We start from the raw sequence: 23765 nt of genomic DNA, 5'->3' as shown, positions 1-23765 counted from the left end.
GGGGGAATCTTTTTTTATTTTTTGCTTTGCTATCTTCAGAATCTAGGCCTTCTCTGTCAAGCTGACAGCTTAGCAGCTGAAAAGATGTCTGTTTCCCACCTAAGACTCACAATTACACATGGATAGGAAGTGAAAAACATAGTTAAAAAAACATAATTTTTTTTTTTTTAATGAGACTTGTTTTTTAGGTATATGCTCTTCAGGCATCTGCTTACAATTCCATTAGTGAGGCTTGTGTCACATGCCCACACATTTCAGGGAGGTTGAAATTTTTATTATTTTAATTCAATATCCTCCTATCCCCCCAAAAAAAATTGGAATTCTACTAATGAATTAGAAGGATGTAAGGATGTAATGTGAAGGCAATCTGCATTGTTCACCACAAATATCATATCTAGATACCCATCTTCTGATGAAAATCTGTATTAATCAGGGTTTGCCAGAGAAACAGAGCTAATCTCTCTCTCTCTCTCTCTTTAGTCACTAAGTCACGTCCAACTCTTGTGACCCTATGGACTATAGCCTGCCAGGCTCCTCTGTCCATGGGATTCTCCAGGCAAGGATACTGGAGTGGATTTCCATTTCCTTCTTCAGGGGATCTTCCCAATCCGGGAATCGAACCGGGGTCTCCTGCATTGCAGGCAGATTCTTTACCAACTGAACTATGAGGGAAGCCAATAGAGCTAATAGAATATATCTATTTATCTATCTATCAGTCTCTCTATCTGTTCACTTCTTTTGAAGAACTGGCTCACACATTGTGGGAGCTGACAAGTCCAAAGTCTATCAGGTTGGAAACCTAAAAAACCTGTTGGAAACCTGTTGTAGTCTAAAGTCTAAAGGCTGTCTGCAACAGACTGAATGAAGCCCACTCACATTATGGAGAGTAATCTGTTTTACTAGGATTTAAGGAATAAATCTTATTACTCATCTGATTTAATGTTTATCGCATGTAAAAATGATCTTAGATGAGATTAGTATCTAAAATATACTGATTTAAATTTTAATCTCATCTGAAAAATTTCTTCACAGTGGTATCTGATATCTAGTCTGGCATTTGACCAAATATCTGGGTATTGTGGCTTAGCCAGCTTGACACACACAGTTATCTATCTTAAGTCTTTCCTTCATCAATTTGGCACCCATAGATATCTCCTTTATTTCAGTTCACTCGCTCTGTCATGTCCAACTTTGCTATCCCATGGACTGCAGCAGGCCAGGCTTCCCTATCCATCACCAACTCCTAGAGCTTGCTCAAACTCATGATACCCCCTTAAATTATACTTAATGTCTAAACAAAGACAACAATAGGTAATATGCTTCCTAAAATAAATGTATCCTGTATACAAATGAAAATGCACTAATTTGCTCCCCAGAAGAGGATTAAAATTCTTCTTCGGTAATGTTAGCTCTTCTTGCCATCCTGTTACTTAAATACTGTGATATAAATACAATACATCTTATATGATAACAGAATAAATGAAGAAAATGTGTATGTATTTCATAACTAAATGAGGAAGAAATACCCATGATAATTATATTAATTAATATAACTAGTCATGTGATCATTATTGATATTTATAACTGCTTTATTCCACTACTCATTCCCTTTGCTCTCAACAAGCATCTTAGCTGATCACAGTATTTTCCATGATGGAATGACTCAAACCTTCATTCCTGAGGGGACTGGACCATTACTAGTACTGTCTGAATTGAGTTGTAGTTTTTCATTGACCTTTAATCACAGGGCATGATAACTCTGGGACACCAAAAAGGATCTCCTGTATTCCAGACATAACTTTCCTGACCACCATTGTGGCTAGTAGTTCACTGTCTCCTTGGTGATCAGGATCAGTCAATCTCACCCAGCACAGCGCCACCCTTCTTTGCAGGTTGATTCAGTGTAAAAAGCCCAAAACAGCAAAGTAAAAAATTTAATTTCCAGTTCAGCAGAATAATTGACGTATCTCCTGGGTGGAATTATTCTCCAATTTGGAACTAAGACTTCTAGGACAGAAAAGCATAAGGGTGTGGGTACAGAAATCAAAGATTCTGCTATTGGACCACTAGGGATAGTAGGGGACCCTAGGGGTGTGAGTGATGCCACCTCAATTTCCACCCCTTGTTTTTTGAATCCTTCAGTTCTGGTTATAAGAAAAATAGCACTATATATTGGACACTAATTCAGAGGACATAGAGCCTCTTGGAGAACCTTGCTCCAGCCCTGCTAGGTATTGACACCTAGCAATTTAACTCTAGCTATAACTGAGCCTTCTAAAGGTCATTCCACCATTCTTTCAAACCGGCTACTTCAAAACAGTGGGGAACATGGTAAGACCAGTGAATTCTATGAGCATGGGCCCATTTCCACACGTTCTTTCTTTGCTGTGAAGAGTTTCTTAATCAGAGCAATGATCATGAATGTGGAGTACCATAATAATGGAGTTCTGTAGGTTCATAGTTTGCAGTTGCTGTTGTTTTTAATTTTATTTGTTTATTTGACTGCTTTGGGTCCTAGTTGAGGCACACAGGATCTTCACTGCATCATGTGGCATCTTTTCCTCGCAGCTCACAGACTCTCTAGTTGTGATGCACAGGCTTAGTTGCTCTGCAGCATGTGGGATCTTAGTTTCCCAGCCAGGGATTAAACCTGCATCCCCTGCATTACAAGGCAGATTCTTAACCACTGGACAACCGAGGAAGTCCACATAGACTGTAGTTTTGACAGAAGTGTTACAGGGAAGGTAAGTTCATATCCAGAGTAAATGTCTACTTCAGGAAGAGCAAAACTACTGCCTCTTTTTTATTTTTTTTCAGAAGGATACTACCCAGTGTAATTAACCTGCCACCAGCTAATGGCTGATCACTCCAGAGAACAATGACATCTTGGGGACTCAGTGTTGATTTCAGTTACCAGCAGAGTGGGCAGAGTGTCAACCAGAGTAGCCCTGGCTCACAGCCAGTATGAAGCTGGGGTTCTCAGTCCCACAAACACAAAGAAATTAACTCTACCAACAACCTTAGGGAGGTTGTGAGAATATTTTTTTCCAACACAAGTTTCCAGATGAGAAAATATCTTGATCAACAACTTGATTGAGCACAGAACAGGCATATTCATCTACAGAAATATGGAGAAAATAATGCATGCTGTTTATAGCTGTTAAATTTGTGGTAATTTTTTAAATAGAAATAGAGAATAAGCCAATGTGTTCTCTTGGCAAAACTCTATTAGCCTTTGCCCTGCTTCATTCTGTACTCCAATGTCAAATTTGCCTGTTACTGCAGGTGTTTCTTGACTTCCTACTTTTGCATTCCAGTCCACTATAATGAAAAGGACATCTGTTTTGGGTGTTAGTTCTAAAAGGTCTTGTAGGTCTTCATAGAACCGTTCAGCTTCGGCTTCTTCAGTGTTACTGGTTGGGGCATAGGCTTGGATTACCTTGATATTGAATGGTTTGCCTTGGAAACAAACAGAGATCATTCTCTCATTTTTGAGATTGCATCCAAGTACTGCATTTTGGACTCTTTTGTTGACTATGATGGTTATTCCATTTCTTCTAAGGGATTCCTGCCCACAGTAGTAGATATAATGGTCATCTGAGTTAAATTCACCCATTCCAGTCCATTTTAGTTGGCTGATTCCTGGAATGTCGACATTCACTCTTGCCATCTCCTGTTTGACCACTTCCAATTTGCCTTGATTCATGGACCTAACATTCCAGGTTCCTATGCAATATTGCTCTTTATAGCATCGGACCTTGCTTCTATCACCAGTCCCACCCACAGCTGGGTATTGTTTTTGCTTTGGCTCCATCCCTTCATTCTTTCTGGAGTTATTTCTCCACTGATCTCCATTAGCATATTGGGCACCTACTGACCTGGGGAGTTTCTCTTTCAGTATCCTATCATTTTGCCTTCTCATACTGTTCATGGGGTTCTCAAGGCATGAATACTGAAGTGGTTTGCCATTCCCTTCTCCAGTGGACCACATTCTGTCAGACCTCTCCACCATGAACCGACCGTCTTGGGTGGCCCCACACGGCATGGCTTAGTTTCATTGAGTTAGACAAACTGTGGTCCTGTGATCAGATTGGCTAGTTGTCTGTGATTATGGTTTTCGTGTGTCTGCCCTCTGATGCCCTCTCGCAACACTTACCGTCTTACTGGGGTTTCTCTTACCTTGGACCTGGGGTATCTCTTCACGGCTGCTCCAGCAAAGCGCAGCCGCTGCTCCTTACCTTGGACGAGGGGTATCTTCTCACGGCCGACCCTCCTGACCTTGAACCTGGAGTAGCTCCTCTCGGCCCTCCTGCTCCGGTGCAGCAGCCGCTCCTTGGAGGTGGGGTAGCTCCTCTCGGCTGCCGCTCCTGCGCTGTTGCAGCCTGGCGCTTTCGGCGCTGGCCTTGGGCGAGGGGTAGCTCCTCACGGCCGCGCTTCTGCGCTATCCGTCGCAGCCAGAGTTTTGCCAAGAGAACGCATTGGTCATAGTAAACACCCTCTTCCAACAACACAAGAGAAGACTCTACACATGGACATCACCAGATGGCCAACACTGTAATCAGATTGATTATATTCTTTGCAGCCAAAGATGGAGAATTTCTATACAGTCAGCAAAAACAAGACCTGGAGCTGACTGTGGCTCAGATCATGAACTCCTTATTGCCAAATTCAGACTTAAAAGAAAGTGAGTAGGGATAACCACTAGACCATTCCGGTATGACCTAAATCAAATCCTTTATGAATATACAGTGGAAGTGAGAAATAGATTTAAGGGACTAGATCTGATAGACAGAGAGCCTGAAGAACTATGGATGGAGGTACGTGACATTGTACAGGAGACAGGGATCAAGACCATCCCCATGGAAAAGAAATGTAAACAGGCAAAAGGATTGTCTGAGGAGGCCTTACAAATAGATGTGAAGAGAAGAGAAGCAAAAAGCAAAGGAGAGAAGGAAAGATATTCCCATTTGAATGCAGAGTTCCAAAGAATAGCCAGGAGAGATAAGAAAGCCTTCCTCAGCGATCAATGCAAAGAAATAGAGGAAAACAACAGAATGAGAAAGACTAGAGATCTTTTCAAGAAAATTAAAGATACCAAGGGAACATTTCATGCAAAAATGGGCTCAATAAAGGACAGAAATGGTATGGACCTAACAGAAGCAGAAGTTATTAAGAAGAGGTGGCAAGAATACAATACACAGAAGAATGGTACAAAAAAGATCTTCATGACCCAGATAATCACAATGGTGTGATCATTCACCTAGAGCCAGACATCCTGGAATGTGAAGTCAAGTGGGCCTTAGAAAGCATCACTATGAACAAAGCTAGTGGATGTGATGGAATTCCAGTTGAGCTATTTCAAATCCTGAAAGATGATGCTGTCAAAGTGCTGCACTCCATATGCCAGCAAATTTGGAAAACTCAGCAGTGGCCACAGGACTGGAAAAGGTCCGTTTTCATTCCAATCCCTAAGAAAGGCAATCCCAAAGAGTGCTCAAACTACCGCACAATTGCACTCATCTCACATGCTAGTAAAGTAATGCTCAAAATTCTCCAAGCCAGGCTTCAGCAATATGTGAACCGAGAACTTCCAGATGTTCAAGCTGGTTTTAGAAAAGGTAGAGGAACCAGAGATCAAACTGCCAATATCTGCTAGATCATTGAAAAAGCAAGAGAGTTCCAGAAAAACATCTAGTACTGCTTTATTGACTGCACCAAAGCCTTTGACTGTGTGGATAACAATAAACTGTGGAAAATTTTGAAAGAGATGGGAATACCAGACCACCTGACTTGCCTCCTGAGAAACCTGTATGCAGATCAGGAAGCAACAGTTAGACATGGAACAACAGACTGGTTCCAAGTAGGAAAAGGAGTACGTCAAGGCTATATATTGCCACCCTCCTTATTTAACTTATATGCAGAGTACATCATGAGAAATGCTGGGCTGGAAGAAGCACAAGCTGGAATTCAGAATGCCAGGAGAAATATCAATAACCTCAGATATGCAGATGACACCACCTTTATGGCAGAAAGTGAAGAGGAACTAAAAAGGCTCTTGGTGAAAGAGGAGAGTGAAAAAGTTGGCTTAAAGCTCAACATTCAGAAAACTAAGATCATGTCATCTGGTCCTATCACCTCATGGGGAAGAGATGGGGAGACAGTGGAAACAGTGTCAGACTTTATTTTTTTGGGCTCCCAAATCACTGCAGATGGTGACTGCAGCCATGAAATTAAAAGACGCTTACTCTTTGAAAGGAAAGTTATGACCAACCTAGATAGCATATTAAAAAGCAGAGACATTACTTTGCCAACAAAGGTCCGTCTGGTCAAGGCTATGGTTTTTCCAGTGGTCATGAATGGATGTAAGAGTTGAAGTGTGAAGAAAACTGATAGCCAAAAAATTGATGCTTTTCAACTATGGTGTTGGAGAAGACTCTTAAGAGTCCCTTGGACTGCAAGGAGATCCAACCAGTCCATCCTGAAGGAGATCAGTCCTGGGTGTTCATTGGAAGGAGTGATGCTGAAGCTGAAACTCCAATACTTTGGCCACCTCATGCGAAGAGTTGATTCATTGGAAAAGACCATGATGCTGGGAGGGATTGGGGGCAGGAGGAGAAGGGGACGACAGAGGATGAGATGGCTGGATGGCATCACCGACTCGATGGGCATGAGTTTGAGTAAACTCCGGGAGTTTGTGATGGACAGGGAGGCCTGGCATGCTGCGATTCATGGAGTCGCAAAGAGTCGGACACGACTGAGGGACTGAACTGAACTGAGAGAATAAGCCTAGTAGAAAACCTTCCCTAATCACTCTATTTGAAATTGTGGCCCCATGGACTGTTGCCTGCCAGGCTCCTCTGTCCATGGAGATTCTCCAGGCAAGAATACTAGAGTGCGTTGCCATGCCCTCCTCCAGGGTATCTTCCCATCCCAGGGATCGAACGCAGGTCTGCCACATTGCAGGCTGATTTTTTACCATCTTAGCCACCTGGGACACCCTTATTTCCTACACCCTCAGCTTAAATTCATTTCATCCACAGCACTTTTCACTATCTACTATACTATATAACTGAATATTTATAAGTTTTAATGTACATTTCTCTCAACTATGACAAAAAAATTCATGCAAGGAACAGAGCTTTTATCCTCCTTTGTCACAGATATATCAACAGTGCTTAGAATAACAGCTGACAGGTAATGGGCACTCAAGAAGTATTTGTTGAAAGATAAATGAATATTTGCAATACACCCCAATGAACCTGACCTAAAGAGTTAGGCTTCTTGAATAACATATAGCAGAGTAAACATAGGAGATAAACCACATGAAATGTTCCCGGAAATCCTGATTATAGTCCAGTTCTACCACTTGCACACAACTGTGAACAAGTCTAAAATTTGTTTAACTTTAGTTTTGTCATCTCTAAATATGGATAATAAGGCTAGCTCTGTTTGCTTTCATGCTTGTTTTTAAAGTAATGCATGTAATACTGTGTAATAAATTTAAGAAACAGCATTAATTTTAAATGAAGAAATACAGGTGGCTGATATGTGTGTAAGCAAATGAATTATAGCAAAACATTAAATCATATATCACTTATTGACTGTCAATAAGTATATCTTAGTATATATTATATATCACTTATTGTCTGTCATCCCTCTAAATTAAACAAATTTGGAGGGATGCTGCCCAGTATTGGATAAGGTATATATTCTCATATGCTGTTGGGAGCAGTGCAATGATGGTATAAGGCTATGTACAGAGGTTTGGAAAATCTCAAAAAAGTGCATTTTGATCTTTTATTTTAGTGTTTCTTATAGGAACCTGTCTTTTGGGTGTAATTAGACAGGTACACAATATACGTGTAAGAATGTTCATGAAAGTTTGGTTTGCAATTGTAAAACAATGTAATTTATCTAAATGTTTAAACACAAACTGATGAGTCATTTAAGTGCTACTTTTCTCTCTCTTGCTTTTTCTCTATTTCTCACACTGATTAAACCTCTGCCACTCTCTAAACAACATCACTAAAGTGAGGCCGGGATCGTTATAACTTTCCCAACCATCCGACTCCATGGGTTTTCCTGAGACCATATCTGAGGATTAATGGCCTGTGTTGCCCTTGTGACATTCTGTTTCTCTATAGACTAAGAGAAGTAAATCAGTGGGAAAGTAGAATAGACCCTCTGAAATGGCATCATAGCCAAAGAATATTGATTTCTGTTTTTTCTTTCTTTAGTGCATATTTTCAAAGTATATATTGAATTATATGTGAGCGTCATTACAATTTTTTTGCAACTCCAGGAGTTGATGATGGACAGAGAGGCCTGGCATGCTGCGATTCATGGGGTCGCAAAGAGTTGGACATGACTGAGCAACTGAACTGAGAGAGACCACATCCTCCCACTAGTTCCTTTTAAAATACTTTTAATTTTCTAATTCTTGCTGACTGTCATTCCTGTCTTGACATTTATCACCAAGAATTTTTTTTGGAATGATTCTCAATAAATTGTTGAGGAAACTTTTGAAATAGCATTGATATTTCCATAAGCCTCACCGGTATAATCTTGTATATTCCTTTGTGTGGAACTTAAGTTTTCTTTCCATTTGACATTCTCAGAAGAATTCACTTGGTTTCTATTTTTTTACTTTTCAAAAATACTCTTATAGTTATAAAATATGATGTAGGACTTTATTTTGCTGCAGAAAAGTGCAAGAAAGGATTAAAGACTGAAAAATTATATCCTAAAACTGACCAAAGTATTTGGCCAGACCTATAACCTCTGCAGCTTCCCAGGTAGCTCAGTGGTGAAATAATCTGCCTGCCAATGCAGGAGATGCAGGAGACTCCAATTTGATCTTTGGTCATGAAGATCCCCTGCAGAAGGAAATGGCAACCCACTCCAGTATTCTTTCCCAGAGAATCCTGTGGACAGAGGAACCTGGCAGGCTACAGTCCATAGGGTCAGAAAGAGTTGGACATGACAGCACACACAGCATATATAACCTCTACAACTAAGTAGTCCCTAAATATTAGTCAAGTTTATTTACCCTGATATTAGGAAGTCTGTCACCAAGATCAGAAAAATGTTATGTATGTAGAGGGAGATTGAGATCAATAGGAACACTTGAATGTAGTTTGGTGGATCCAACCAGTCCATCCTAAAGGAAATCAGTCCTGAATATTCATTGGAAGGACTGATGCTCAAGTTGAAACTCCAATACTTTGGCCACCTGATGTGAAGAGCTGACACATCTGAAAAGACCCTGATGCTGGAAAAGATTAAAGGCAGGAGGAGAAGGGGACGACAGAGGATGAGATGGTTGGATGGCATCACCGACTCAATGGACATGAGTTTGAGTAGGTTCCAGGAGTTGGTGATGGACAGGGAGGCCTGGCATGCTGCATTCCATGGAGTCGCAAAGATTTGAACATGACTGAGTGACTGAACTGAACTGACAACCTCTGCAAGACAAAAACAACATTTGCATTCTTCTCTTAATCATTATTTAAGAGCTGATTCTGCCATGTCAATCACTCAGTTATTTCACAGTTATACCACAACTGTTTTGGCATTTGAAAATTGAGAGATTCCTTGATATTTAACTATTATGTCAGTAGAAATGGATTAAGTAAAATCATAATGGTTAATTTGAAACAGTAAATAGTGGATTCTTAGCAATGTCATATACTTGCTTTAGAAAAGCTTTGCTGTTTGTTAGAAGAATTATACTTTTAACTTGCATATATATATACATATATAACAGAGATTTACATTTATTCTAAAAGTTTTATTAAAAATAGTCATCTATTTTTCTTAATTGTATCAGCTTCCCAAAGGATCTAGTAGGAAAAATTATGTTTGATTGCTAAAATATTGCTATATATAAATAGAACCCCTTAAAAACTTTGAATGTTGTTAGTTTTTTCATTGATATTGCAGCATTCTTGCTTTATTTCACTTGGTACTTTGATTTTTAAAATGTCTATTTCAGAGAATTTATCTTCTATTTTCTTCAAATTCTCTCTTAGCATCCTCCTCCTAACCCGACCCTCTCTTGATTGACTGTCTGTTTCTTACAATGGCAGGTGTTATTTCTCAGTAAAGGTAATGAATATTCTTTAGGCCATTCAATTATGCACATCTAATAAATCACTAATTCTACATTTTCTTTCCACTACAACTCCTTTAGAAAAGGTTTTTAATGTTTTTAGCTGGTTCATTGTAAAATTCTATTTATTGGTCACTATGTCTCTAATTTTACTCTGGCAAAATTTCATGCATACTGATGCCAAAAGACTCTTAACAAAATGAAAATTGTATCATGGCAAAACAAAATAAAAAGAAAATTATTGTGACATTGAATTGTTTAAACTCCCCTTAATGTATTCTACAGTCACATTAAGTCATATGTTAGACAGGGTCCCCCAGGATTTGGCTGGACCTTATAATTCATTAAGTTTTGCTACTTCCACACATACACTCCGCTGTAGCCATGCTTCTTTAAATCATGCATTTTTTCAGAATCTGCATGCTCTTATTTCTATGTTATACAATACTGTTTTATTTCCCCTGAAATATCCTCCAACTTCCAACATTCAACCCTTCTTCTCCATGTTTTTACATCCTTTAAAACCTAGATCAGATGTGGCTTTTCTCAGGTAGCCACCTAGGGATTTTGGGTGCACCCCTATACTGTCATCATAGGTCACAAAAAGATTTCCTCAACCACTTAATGCCATTATATTTTCCTGTGTGCCTTTTTTCCTTATTTTTGTGAAATGATATATAAATTCACTTGTCCACACACACACATACCAGATAAAGGTAAAAACATATCTTTTACCTTTTTAAAAATATCCTAGCCATTTAACAGAGTAACCACGGCTGGTGATCAATAAGTTGTTAAATGAATTTTGATATGACCTCAAGATTTTAGGAGACAGAGATAACCAAGACCATGAACACTTAAAATTTAGAATTAAAACTTTCTTGCTCTATTATACTCTAATTCTACATATTTTAAAAATCAATAAATAGTTGAATATGTATTATAAAATTGCAGCTACTCTTGTTATATCAATATGATAATATGTCAAAATTTTACTTTTATGAAATACTAGCACAAGTTAAACATTTATTACATGGTCTTTATTTTATTTAAATTCAGCTTTAAATAAACTCCTTCACAAATATGTCAATGTAAATTATCTCAAAAGTTTTTGTTTAATCACTTAATGGAAATGTGATTAGTATATGCTTTATTCTCTTAAAGTCCTATTTTAAGACTCTGATATATCATGATGGCATGACATCTGTTCCACAGGAAAATACAGTACTTAAAAAAAAAATTAAGTTTTTAATGGCTGTATACTGTTTCTGTGAAAGACTGTAGTGAAAATATTTGGGGCATGGGACCACTTTGGTATCTCTTAAATCATACCACATATATGGCTATTTATCAGTTCTATTCAACTTGACATGTTATTTTTCTGCCCTTCAATCCCAAACCCCAGCTCCTTTAATAAGGATGAAACATACACTCAATGTAAAAATAATTTTCATAAAAATGTTAATTTTCTTCCTCCATCTTGAATTATTTGAGAAATATGCCTGATATTTGAGGGAAGGGATTATTTTAAATCGCATTATTAGTGGGAATTTGCCTTGTAGATTCATGTAAGACATTTACTCTTCTTCAGTTCAGCTCAGTTCAGTAGCTCAGTTGTGTCCGACTCTTTGCAACCCCATGAATCGCAGCACACCAGGCCTCCCTGTCCATCACCAACTCCCGGAGTTTACTCAAACTCATGCCCATCGAGTCGGTGATGCCATCCAGCCATCTCATCCTCTGTCGTCTACTTCTCTTCCTGCCCCCAATCCTCCCAGCATCAGGGTCTTTTCCAATGAGTCAACTCTTTGCATGAGGTGGCCAAAGTATTGGAGTTTCAGCTCTTAGAAAATATGAAAAAGATCAGATACCTTTCTAATATAGAGTATATCAGCAGAAATAGAGACACAGACATAGAAAACAAATGTAGGACACCAAGAAAGGAAGGAGGGGTGGGATGAATTGGGAGATTGGAATTGACATATATACATTGCTATGTATAAAATAGATAACTAAAGAGAACCTATTCTATAGCATAAGAAACAGTGCTCTTCGGTGACCTAAATAGGAAGGAAATCCAAAAAAGAGGGGGTATATGTATACATATGGCTGATTAATTTTCCTGCAGAGCAGAAAGTGACACAATATTGTAAAGCAACTGTACTCCAATATGAATTTTAAAATGATGAAATTTATTATGCTTAACAAAAATACACAAACTAACTGGATATGTTTTAAAAATTAGTTTTTAAAAAAAATTTTTTAAGACTCCAACAACTTCCCAGATGGTGCTAGTGGTAAAGAACTTGCGTGCCAATGCAGGAGTCATAAGAGAATACAGGTTCCCTGTATCTTCCTGATTTGGGAAGGTCCCCTGGAGGAAGACATGGCAACCCACTCCAGTATTCTTGCTTGGAGAAGCCCATGAACAGAGGAACCTGGGGGACTACAATCCATAGGGTGGCACAGAGTCAGACATGACTGAAGAGACTTAGCACACACGCACGCACAAGACTCCAACACCTCATCTGAATTAGGCAGAGAACCTTGGCAGGCAACAATCAATAAGCAAAGATAAAATATCCAATTTATTAAGGCATAGGTATACCTTTTAATACAATGTAATGATGTGTTTTGGCACTTTTTTTACCAGCCTAAAATGCAAGAACATATTTTGTTAGAAGTAGATTGTCACAAATGCTGTACTTTCCTTAGATGAGATCAAAGATGATGCATTATAAAATTTCAATAATAATAGTAACTTTGACATTACCATAGACTCAGATGCTATTAATCATTTTCATATCTTTTAATAGAGGCTCAAAGAACTGAAACAAAGGGAATTTGCTCGAAATGTAGCATCTAAATCCAGGAAAGATGAAAGAAAACAGGAAAAGGCACTTCAACGCCTGCACAAGCTGGCGGAGCTAAGAAAGGAAACTGTGTGGTGAGTGTGCAGTAAAATGTTTTCTTAAAACATGATGACAAAAAAAGGAAATGAATAAAGGACACAAATCTATTTATTTCTGTACCCAGAATAAGGCGATCACATTTTCATAACTTTCTGTGGCCTGTGAACAGTAAATTGAATTTGAGATTTAGGCAAACACCTGTTTAACGCACATTTCAATAAAAAGTCAAATTGCTGCAATTTTAGTTTCTAAAAATTAATTTTACATTATTTATCAAGTTGTGTTAATAGAAAGCCATTCTATCTCTTTAGTGAAATTCAAAACATTTGATTGAAGAAGAGATGTAAGCACCATCTCATAGCCCTTGTTATAAGTAGAGTTCTAAGAGGAATTTATTTTTTAATTAAAATTTGGAGAACTTTTGTTTGAAATGATCTTTAAGAATACATATGGAAGGAGAAAGAGAAATAGTGTTAGGGAATACTGACATATCAAAACATTGTTTGAGATGTCAGATTTTAAAAGTCAAAATAAAGTGTAAATATATCTGGAATCCTATAATGAACTGTTAAAACCAAACATAACTGCTATTCAATTATACCAACAAGGTATTTTTATTCTGTGTAGTAAAAAATAAAAAATTATACAAGTGCAAGTTTACATTTCAGACTATTTCAGTACCTATGTAATTTAATGTCCTATAAGTAGCCTTTGCAAATGTAAAGCATAACGTTATAAGAGAAATAAACTTGATAATAAGACATGTACAGAAGAAGCAAAACTTCTTATCTAAGTTACTTTTCTTAGCATACAGTACATATTTCACCTTGCACATACACACACACACACACACACACACACATTTTCCCAATAATTTGATGCCTCTCACAAGATGAAAATTAAGAATTAGTGGTGTTTCTTAATGTCATACAAGACAGTGAACCAGTACATTGTGTTAAAATTTAAAGAAATAATTTGATTAAAAAATTTGAGACCATTTATTACCTCTCAGAAACTAACATTTTAGAAAAGCAGGGAAAATTCTGCACAGCATGATTCTCTTGGGGCAAAGATGATATTTAGTTAGTTCTCTGTTTATGTGCTGGACAGTATAGTTCTTTTTTTTTTTTTTTAATAAAAACTCACTATTTATGGTATCCTGTGATGCCAAATAAATGGAAACCACAAACTATATTTATTCTATATAATGGTATAATGGATAACTTCAGGATAATTTTTAAATATTAAGAATGGCAATTCCAAAAGACTTAAAGCTCTCATTAAGCATATCACCTAGTCTTGATAGATGCTCGATGAGCATTGGTTGAATTGTTGAACTGAATTCCCAGTCCTGTTTACATCATGACTGAGAGTTTTTATTTTAACTACTTTCATATTCTCCATATAGAGCCAATGACATTAAGTATTTGTGAATTAAAATATTTTTTAAGAGAATTCTGTATTCCAAAGTGTCACTGAAAAAGCCATGGGGGTAAAGAAAAATTTTTAGTCTGGAAACCCTGGCTGAAAGTCTTTGACCATTGCTGTTAATAGCTGTAAAAGTAACTTCAAGAGGTCATCTCCAAGTGATCCCAAACAATATCCAAGAACTAAATTAAATTGCGATACTTGGAAGTCAATTGCACTACATGAGTGTAATTATCTTACAAAGATTTAAGAACTTGAAAAAAATCTTAGGATGACATTTCCAAGATGTAAATGTTTGTTTTTCCTCAAAAGTGTCTTATCTGAAAACGTATTTTTGTTTCTTTCTGTAGTGCTCCTGGAAGTGGCCCTATGTTCAAGTCAACGACTGTTACTGTGAGAGAAAATTGTAGTGAAATTTCCCAAAGAGCTGTTGTGGATTCAGTTAATAACCAGGAAGATTTTAAATGCACTTTGATTCATAGCCAAGAGAAGGCTAAAGATGTTACCACTCTTGCTGCAGATCCAGAAAGCACAGAGAGTTATACGGCCAAAAATAACCAATTTGAAGATCAAGCCCAGGGGATTCACAGACACAAAATTGGCTTTTCTTTTGCATTTCCAAAGAAAACATCCGTGAAACTGGAGTCCTCAGCTGCAGCCTTCTCTGAATACAATGATGATGCCTCTGTGGAAAAAGGATTTAGCAGAAAAAGTAGATTTGTCCCGGGTGCTTGTCATCTTCAACTATCTTCACCAACAGATGTGCTTTTGAATTCCGTGGAGAAAGCAAACTCTTTTCATCCACCAGAGGGAATGTGCACTGACAAAGAAACTGCTCAAACTCAAGAGATGAAAGAAGTTTCTAGTGAAAAAGATCCATTATTATTACCTCCATTTTGCCAGTTTCAGCTCCCTTCATCATCTGATGCAGATAATTGTCAACATTCAGTCCCTTCAGCAGATCAGATTTCACCAGAAGATGTTCTTATTAATGAAGACATACCTATAAATGGTAACACTTCTGAATTGCTAGGAAATAAATCCATAGTTCTTGATGTGGCTAATGACAACATGTCTTTGCAAGCTACCACCAAGGAAACTGTTGTGACATCCACGATTGAAGTTGAAAATAAAAATCACGGTCTGGACATGTTGACCCCTGTAAATTCTGAAGAGGATAATATAACCTTACATAAAAAAAAAGATTTATATAAAAGACCATGTGAGCCATTTATACCCGTACTTAACAAAGATGGATCCACAGTTCTTCAGTGGCCATCAGAAATGCTGACATACACCACCACTCAACCATCAATTTCCTATAGCTGTAATCCTCTCTGTTTTGACTTCAAGTCCACTAAATTAAACAGCAAGCTAGATAAAAATAAGCTGCCCTTAAGTGATCTTTCTTCTCCACAGAAGGGAGAAGAAATTTACAAGAACCCAGTTTTGGATTGCAAGGATACATCTATGGCAGGACTCACTGATCGTGAAATTGGAGGTAGCAGAAATGGACGTACCCAAGTCACTTCTCATTTGACTGATGATACTGTCTCCAATAGCTGTGATTCTGGAAAAAATGAGAGTTTGGGTCAGAAGTATAAAAATATTTCCTGTAAGATCAAAAAAACAAAAAAATATACTTTTACTAAAAGTCAGATAAAGCGAGATGCTCTAGATGGGAAACACAACAAAATAAGATTGAAAAATACTCATGAACACTGGTTCCATAAAAGTAGAAGAAAGAAAAAAAGAAAATTATGTCACCATAATTATGGAGCGAAAACCAAAGAATCAGAAACTCGTTTCAACATGGAAACAGAAAATAGTTACACTGATACAACTAGGAAAAATCTACTGGAAACAATTTCAGAAAAACAGTATTTAGCTGCAGAGCAACTATTGGACTCACAGCAATTACCTGATAAAAGGCCCAAATCAACATCCATATACTTAAGTGAAAATGAAGAAACATGTAAAACCTGGAACACTGAATACAATAATAATAATATTATCAGTTCTAAAAACTACTGTAAAAACAGTTCAGTTGTCTTAAATGGACAGTCCAATTCAACAATGCTACATTCTGCAAAACGTAATTTAACATACTCCAGAACATACTGTAGTTGGAAAGCTAAAATGTCCGGCTGTAGTCATGATCACAGATGCCTAGTTCTTCAGAATGAAATGAAATGCATGAGTCAGAGCCAGGCTGTTAAAAGAGGTTATAATTCTCTCATTAATGAATCAGAAAGATGCCATCGAAAGCGTAGACAACATTCATATTCTTATTCTTCAGATGAAAGTTTAAATCGACAGAATTATCTGCCAGAAGAATTCTTGAGGTCACGTCATGCTTCTGCTCCTTGCAAACCTAAGAGGAAACAGAGGAGAAAAAGAAGCAGATTCCATGTGGGTTTTGAAGCTTTGGAACTCAAAGAGAAAACAGATGATCCCAAGAAAGACAATTCTTCCTTACATTACCGGGATAAAATAATAAGTGAAGATGGAAAAGAGGAAGTAAAACCACAGGAAACTGCAGATGTCAAAAGGAACTCAGAACAACTAGACCAAGTAGAAAATAAACTGGTTTTGCCCATCAGCAGTCCTCTTGCTTCTGCAACCAATGAGGAAACCAAGCAGGTTGTAATGGAGACCTCTTCTGGGGAACTGTCAGAGATTTCCAGTGAACCCGCCACACCAGCCTATACAGTTAGTGCCCCTGCAAAAGAAGGAATGGACAGTACCTTGCTTGAACACAAAGAAAGAAGTGAGGACACAAACATCAATGAAAAGCAAATTCCCTTCAAGGTGCCTAGTGTTGAAAGGAACTTAAGACAGTCACAACCTAAATCATACCTTTGTCATTATGAACTGGCTGAAGCCCTTCCACAAGGCAAGATGAATGAGGCATCGACTGAGTGGCTGTGTTTTAATTCAGGAATCCTTAATGCGCAACCACCGTTGCCATTCAAAGAAGCACACGTCAGTGGCCATACCTTTGTAACGACAGAGCAGATCCTGGCTCCCTTAGCTTTACCAGAACAGGCATTATTGATTCCGATAGAAAACCATGACAAGTTCAAGAACCTACCGTGTGAAGTGTACCAGCACATCATGCCGCCCAGCATGCTGGCCAACAAGGTCAAGTTCACTTTTCCTCCAGCCGCCCTCCCGCCCCCCAGCACACCTCTGCAGCCCTTGCCCTTGCAGCAGCCCCTGTGTTCTGCCTCCGTCACCGCCATCCACCACACCGTTTTACAGCAGCATGCGGCCGCTGCTGCAGCCGCGGCGGCAGCTGCAGCTGCCGGAACCTTTAAAGTGCTTCAACCACACCAACAGTTTCTGTCCCAGGTCCCGGCTCTCACCAGAACATCATTACCTCAGCTCTCAGTAGGACCAGTAGGACCAAGGCTTTGTCACGGGGGTCAGCCAACTTTTGTTGCTCCTCCTCAGATGCCAGTCATGCCAGCTTCAGTCCTTCACCCTGGCCACCTGGCTTTCCCACCTCTGCCCCACGCCCTCTTCCCGTCCCTGCTCTCCCCACACCCTACCGTCATCCCACTGCAGCCCCTGTTCTAGTTATCACCATGAGAGGCAAAGAAAATATCCATGTGAAAACTACTGCCACATGTGTTCATGCTCATTAAGTGGATAATAGCCTACTTAAATGGTGGACATAAACTAGCTAAAAATGGCTTCATTGATACGAAATCACTTACTATAAGTGTAATGATGCAAATAAATTCTTAAGCTTCTGATATATAATATTATTAAGGCACTGAATAGTTTGAAAATCAATATAATCTATGCTGTATATCAAAATGATGTCTTAAGAGTATGTATAATGTATATAAAATATATTTATAGTACTGTAATTTATGTTGTAAAGTATGCCCTTCATTTTTTTTAATCTTTGTGTATTTGCACCTATTTAATGTTTAGACAAAGCTGATGGCACTATGTTTTGTACCATGTTCCTTGAAACTGTAAATTCAGTGAAAAATATCTCTTGCAATAAATTTTTGTTAAATATTTAAGTAAATCAAACCCTTGTTTTTAGTTGGTTTTCACTGGGGATTGTATAGTAACCATAGGTTTTGAATTTATATTGTTTCCTCTGTTTATTGGCATCTCTGAACCTCAGAGGCTCAGCAAAGCGTCTTTGCCACTCCATTGGTACTTATAATACTGTCTTTCAGAATAACAAGTCTATTTGCTTTTCTGTTTTTCATAATATTGCATATACTCAGAGTTTATTATATTTCATGAACGCTTGGTCTAGATAATGAGCCGTGGAAATTCTTGTTAACATAATGTTAGTATTTGGTGGAGTGGAAGCAAATAACTACAATATGCAAAGTATTTAGTATTCTTCCCAGGACTATAAAACAGTACTAGTAGATAAGACATAGCAAGTAACCAATATAAGTTTTTATGACATTTTTGTATGTCAAAAATTATCAAATGTATTGTGTTTATCTTTAATTATTGCAGGAAATATATATATATATACGAATGTTGGCATGGATTAAGGAATAAGTTTAATTACTCACTAACCATTATATAACATCTTGCGAAAAATGGCATAAACACAACCTGGACATATTCTTAACTGAAAATCTGGAAGTGGGAAAAAGAGTAAATAAATAGCTCTTCCTTCTGCAAATCTTTCTAGTAGACATATTTCTATCATATTTCCAAATCACCTAGGAACAATTAGAAAGTCTTCATGTTACCCTTCCAGATTCTGTTCTATTTTTAATGACCTCTGCATTTTCATTCACTCAAGTGCTGCTTCTATTTGTACTGAAGAATATAATTATTTAATAGAAAAATAGAGATTATCACACTTCCCACGACAGTTTTCTAATGTGTACCTACCCCAGTGCATGCCACTTGTTAAGACAAAGTCTACATGCCTGATAGAGGAGATTCAACTCATTAAGTGCAAATAATGAAGGATTATGGTAGCCTAGCAATGAATCCAAGGAAAAGAGAGGCCAACTGAGTCCGTCTAAAGGGAGAGCAACTTTTAAGTGATCCTGCATGGAAGAAATGCTATTTCATAAGTTCATTGTAAGAAGTGGGTTACCCTAAAAATATTTAGCACAAGCATATATTCCCATAGAAGAATAATATACTGAATTCTACTTTAACTGGAGAAATAGGAGAGAAAAAAATCTGTTGTCTACTTCCTTTATTATGTGCACTAATAATCATTGATTTAAATGTTTTGCTGCAAAATGGTTGTGAAAGACTGTGTGATTGACAAATAAGAATGAAAAGTAATGAGAAGAAATTTTATTTCAAACACTCTAAGATAACATGTTCTAAAAATGATAATTAAAATTGGAATGGGTGTTTTTTCCCCAAGCAAAATATTTGAAACTATCTTTGAAGATAGTATATTAAGAGATGGGAATATCTACTGAGGAATGCTGACCCAGTTTGTTTTTAATAACAGAGAAGAATTGTTGCTTCTGCTGTTTAAAATCAAACCAAGTGTTTCACTTCAAAATATGCAGATTCCCCCCTTCTTTTTGTCATCTTTTGACAATCATCCCACACATTCACCTCATAGCTTTTGTTCTTATTCTTTAATTCTTTTTCCCCCTGATCTTTTCCTTCTTGATGTCACTATATAAATCATTTGTATTTGTGTGGGTATCTTCTGCTTCTTTCTCTATTATCACCCTTTTAGTTTGCCTTCAGTTCTGTTGCTCACTTACATTTATTTTTGTTAAATAACACAGTTAGGTAGTCTAATTTTACTTGTAGCAGAATATATCTGTTTAGTTACTGTATAATAGATATTTCTAGAAAGTTTGAGGAGGAATGTTCTCACTTAAGACTAATTGAAACTCAGCTTGGTAGACAAACTGATTTGTTTTCATGGATACCAGTGACTGAACAAGAATGTTAGTTGAGTATGTTGAAGCCATTCTTACTACTAAGAATCATTTAGATACTTGATATCTTTGACTGAAGATCAGTCATGAGCAGAGCAATTACACAGGTTTGTCAGGGTGGACTTGTCAAGCAATGGAGCCACGAGAGGATCACCAGTGAAGCACATATTGTGGTGGCAGGAGTCAGGCTAGTATAGCAGTCATATTCTGGGAGTAGGCTTGGGCACTGTCTGATGGCTTGTCCATAAACCTTGGAGCTAAAATCCAAGTCCCATCCAGGTATAAATTATTACACATTCTATCTAATTGGGAAATTTTATTCTAACACCATCTTTTTTCATTTCATGCAAACATTTCATGCAAAGATGAAATGTTTTCATTTCACGCAAGGAACATTTCATGCATAGATGGGCACAGTTAAGGACAGAAATTGTATGGACCTAAAAGAAGCAGAAGATATCAAGAAGAGGTGGCAAGAATACACAGAAGAGCTATACAAAAACGATCTTCATGACCCAGATAACTACAATGGTGTGTTCACTCACCTAGAGCAAGACATCCTGGAATGAGAAGGCGCTTGGGCCTTAGGAAGCATCACTATGAACAAAGCTAGTGAAGGTAATGGAATTCCAGTTGAGGTATTTCAAATCCTAAAGGATGATGTTGTGAAAGTGCTGCACTTAATATGCCAGCAAATTTGGAAAACTCAGCCGGGGCCACAAGACTGGTGGTCAGTTTTCATTCCAATCACAAAGAAAGGCAATGCCAAAGAGTGTTCAAGCTACCACAAAATTGCATTCATCTCACATGCTGGCAAAGTAATGCTCAAAATTCTCCAAGCCAGGGTTCAGCAGTACATGAACAGTGAACTTCTACATTTTCAAGCTGGATTTAGAAAAGGCAGAGGAACCAGAGATCAAATTGCCAACATCTGTTGGATCATCCAAAAAGCACAAGAGTTCCAGAAAAACATCTACTTCTCCTTTATTGACTACACCAAAGTCTTTGACTGTGTGGATCACAACAAACTATGGAAAATTCTTACAGAGATGGGAATACCAGACCATCTGACCTGTCTCTTCAGAAATCTGTATGCAGGTCAAGAAGAAACAGTTAGAACTGAACACGGAACAACACTGTTTCCAAATCAGGGAAGGAGTAAGTCAAGGCTGTATATTGTCACCCTGTTTATTTAGCTTATGTGCAGAGTACATCATGCAAAATGGTAGGCTGAATGAAGCACAACCTGGAATCAACATTGCCAGGAGAAATATCAATAACCTCAGATATGCAAATGACACCACTCTTATAGCAGAAAGTGAAGAAGAGCTAAAGAGACTCTTGATGAAAGTGAAAGAGGAGAGTAAAAAAAGTTGGATTAAAACTTAACAGTCAGAAAACTAAGATCATGGCATCTGGTCCCAACACTTCATGGCAAATAGATGGGGAAACAATGGAAACAGTGACAAACTTTTTTGGGGGGGCTATAAAATCACTGCAGATGGTGACTGTAGCCATGAAATTAAAAGATGCTTTTTTCTTGGAAGAAATGATATGCCCAACCCAGACAGCATATTAAAAAGCAGAGACATTACTTTGCCAACAAAAGTCTGTCTAGTAAAAACTGTGGTTTTTCCAGGAGTCATGTATGGATGTGAGAGCTGGACTATTAAGAAAGCTGAGCACCGAAGAATTGATACTTTTGAAATGTGGTGTTGGAGAAGACTCTTGAGGGTCCCTTGGACTGCAAGGGAATCAAATTAGTCAATCTTCAAGGAAATCAGTCCTGAATATTCAATGGAAGGACTGATGCTAAAGCTGGAGCTCCAATACTTTGGCCACCTGATGTGAAGAACTGACTCATTTGAAAAGACCCTGATGCTTGGAAATATTGAAGGTGGGTTGAGAAGGGAATGACAGAGGATGAGATGGTTGGATGGCATCACTGACTAGATGGCCACGAGTCTGAGTAAGCTCTGGGAGTTGGTGATGGACAGGAAAGCCTGGCATGTTGCAAGTTTATGGGGTCGCAAAGATTTCCACACAGCTGAGCGACTGAACTGAACTGAACTGAACTGAACCATCTCTTACTCACTTGTATCTGGTCTGCTATTTATAAGAATCACTAATAGCATTTGTTATCATAAAGAAGAGTTATTTGGGATATACTGAATAGAATAAAACCTTAACCCGGAAAGTAACAAGTAACTACTGTAGCCAAATAACAAAGAACTCACATTGCGTGACAGGAAGGAAACAGGGAAACCCATCCACAACTAGGACAATTTTTCTGTCTCCCTCCCTCCTCTCTCAGATTTTTGTATATCAAGTGTTGAAGCCCTGTACAACATGTCCACAAGACATCTCAACCTACAGATCTGCTATGTCTTTTGAACCCATAACTCAAATCCATGATCTTCCATTATAGGTACCACCAAACCTATTATTTGTCCTGTGTTCCAAAGCTCTGTGAATGTTATTATAAAAAATAAAAACTGTTCTGAGTCAGAAGCCAGGGTGTTAGAATACCCATGTAAAGTCAATCAATGAAGCCTTTTGCTTTGTTTCCTTAAGTTTTTCTCAGATACTTCTCACTAGTATATTCTATATAGTTCTAGTCCTAGTAGTTCATAGTTGAATTGCTGAATTGCTTTTATAAATTAATGTCTCTTTTCCCAATTTCCCATTCATAAGCTCTGTCCTCCATTGCTGCCAGGGCTTCATTTTTGGGGCTTCCCTGATGGCTCAGTGAGTAAAGAATCTGCCTGCAATGCAGGAGCCACAGGAGATATGGGTTCCATCTCTGGTTGGGAAGATCCCCTGGAGTAGGAAATGGCAACCCACTCCAGTATTCTTGCCTGAGAAGTCCCATGGACAGAAGAGCTTGATGAACTACAGTCCATGACGTCACACAGAGTCGGACATGACTGAGCACATAAGCACAGCAAAACCGTGTCATGACTCTCCTCTACTTTGAAGGCTCTTCTGGGCTCTCAATTATTCTCAAGATAAACATCAAAGTTCTTAGTATGTCACAGAAAATCTATGGGGAAGCAGGGGCCAGCTTTCCTACTTAGCATCATCCATTCCAGATTTCGTCTAGGCTAATCACTCTATTCTATTTACAATCATCAAGTTTGTGTGAGCATGTTCTGTTATCCTGCAATGCCTTCCTGCCTGTTTTTCTTCACTTGGCTGACTACTAATGAGCAACAATTTGTGTCAGTTTTTCTAAGGGATTCTTACCCAGATTTCTTCTGTCTCCAGGTGTTACCCTCCCATCCTCTATCTTCACCTGGAATTTTTGTGCTCAAATATTGTTATGAAGTATTCTCTGTGCTGGATATATTGCCTTGTTCTTGAAATCTACTGGATTAAGAGCTCCTTAAGTCCAAGTGCATT

General features: G+C 38.1%; 1 protein-coding gene across 1 annotated transcript in view; it reads left to right on the top strand.

The window, feature by feature from the left end:
- Positions 1–18114, top strand: part of ZNF804A (zinc finger protein 804A) — a 319276-nt gene extending 301162 nt beyond the window's left edge. The window contains exons 3-4 of the mRNA XM_061135657.1: positions 12928–13058; positions 14802–18114. Of these exons, the coding sequence (XP_060991640.1) occupies positions 12928–13058; positions 14802–18033 (3363 nt within the window). The 3' untranslated portion in view covers positions 18034–18114. The remainder of the gene's footprint in view (positions 1–12927; positions 13059–14801) is intronic.
- The last annotated feature ends 5651 nt before the right edge of the window (positions 18115–23765 follow it).

Source organism: Dama dama, chromosome 33, assembly GCF_033118175.1.
Source record: "Dama dama isolate Ldn47 chromosome 33, ASM3311817v1, whole genome shotgun sequence".
NCBI lineage: Eukaryota > Metazoa > Chordata > Mammalia > Artiodactyla > Cervidae > Dama > Dama dama.
The sequence above is the reverse complement of the archived record's forward strand: the minus strand, read 5'-3'. Positions and strand labels throughout refer to the sequence as shown.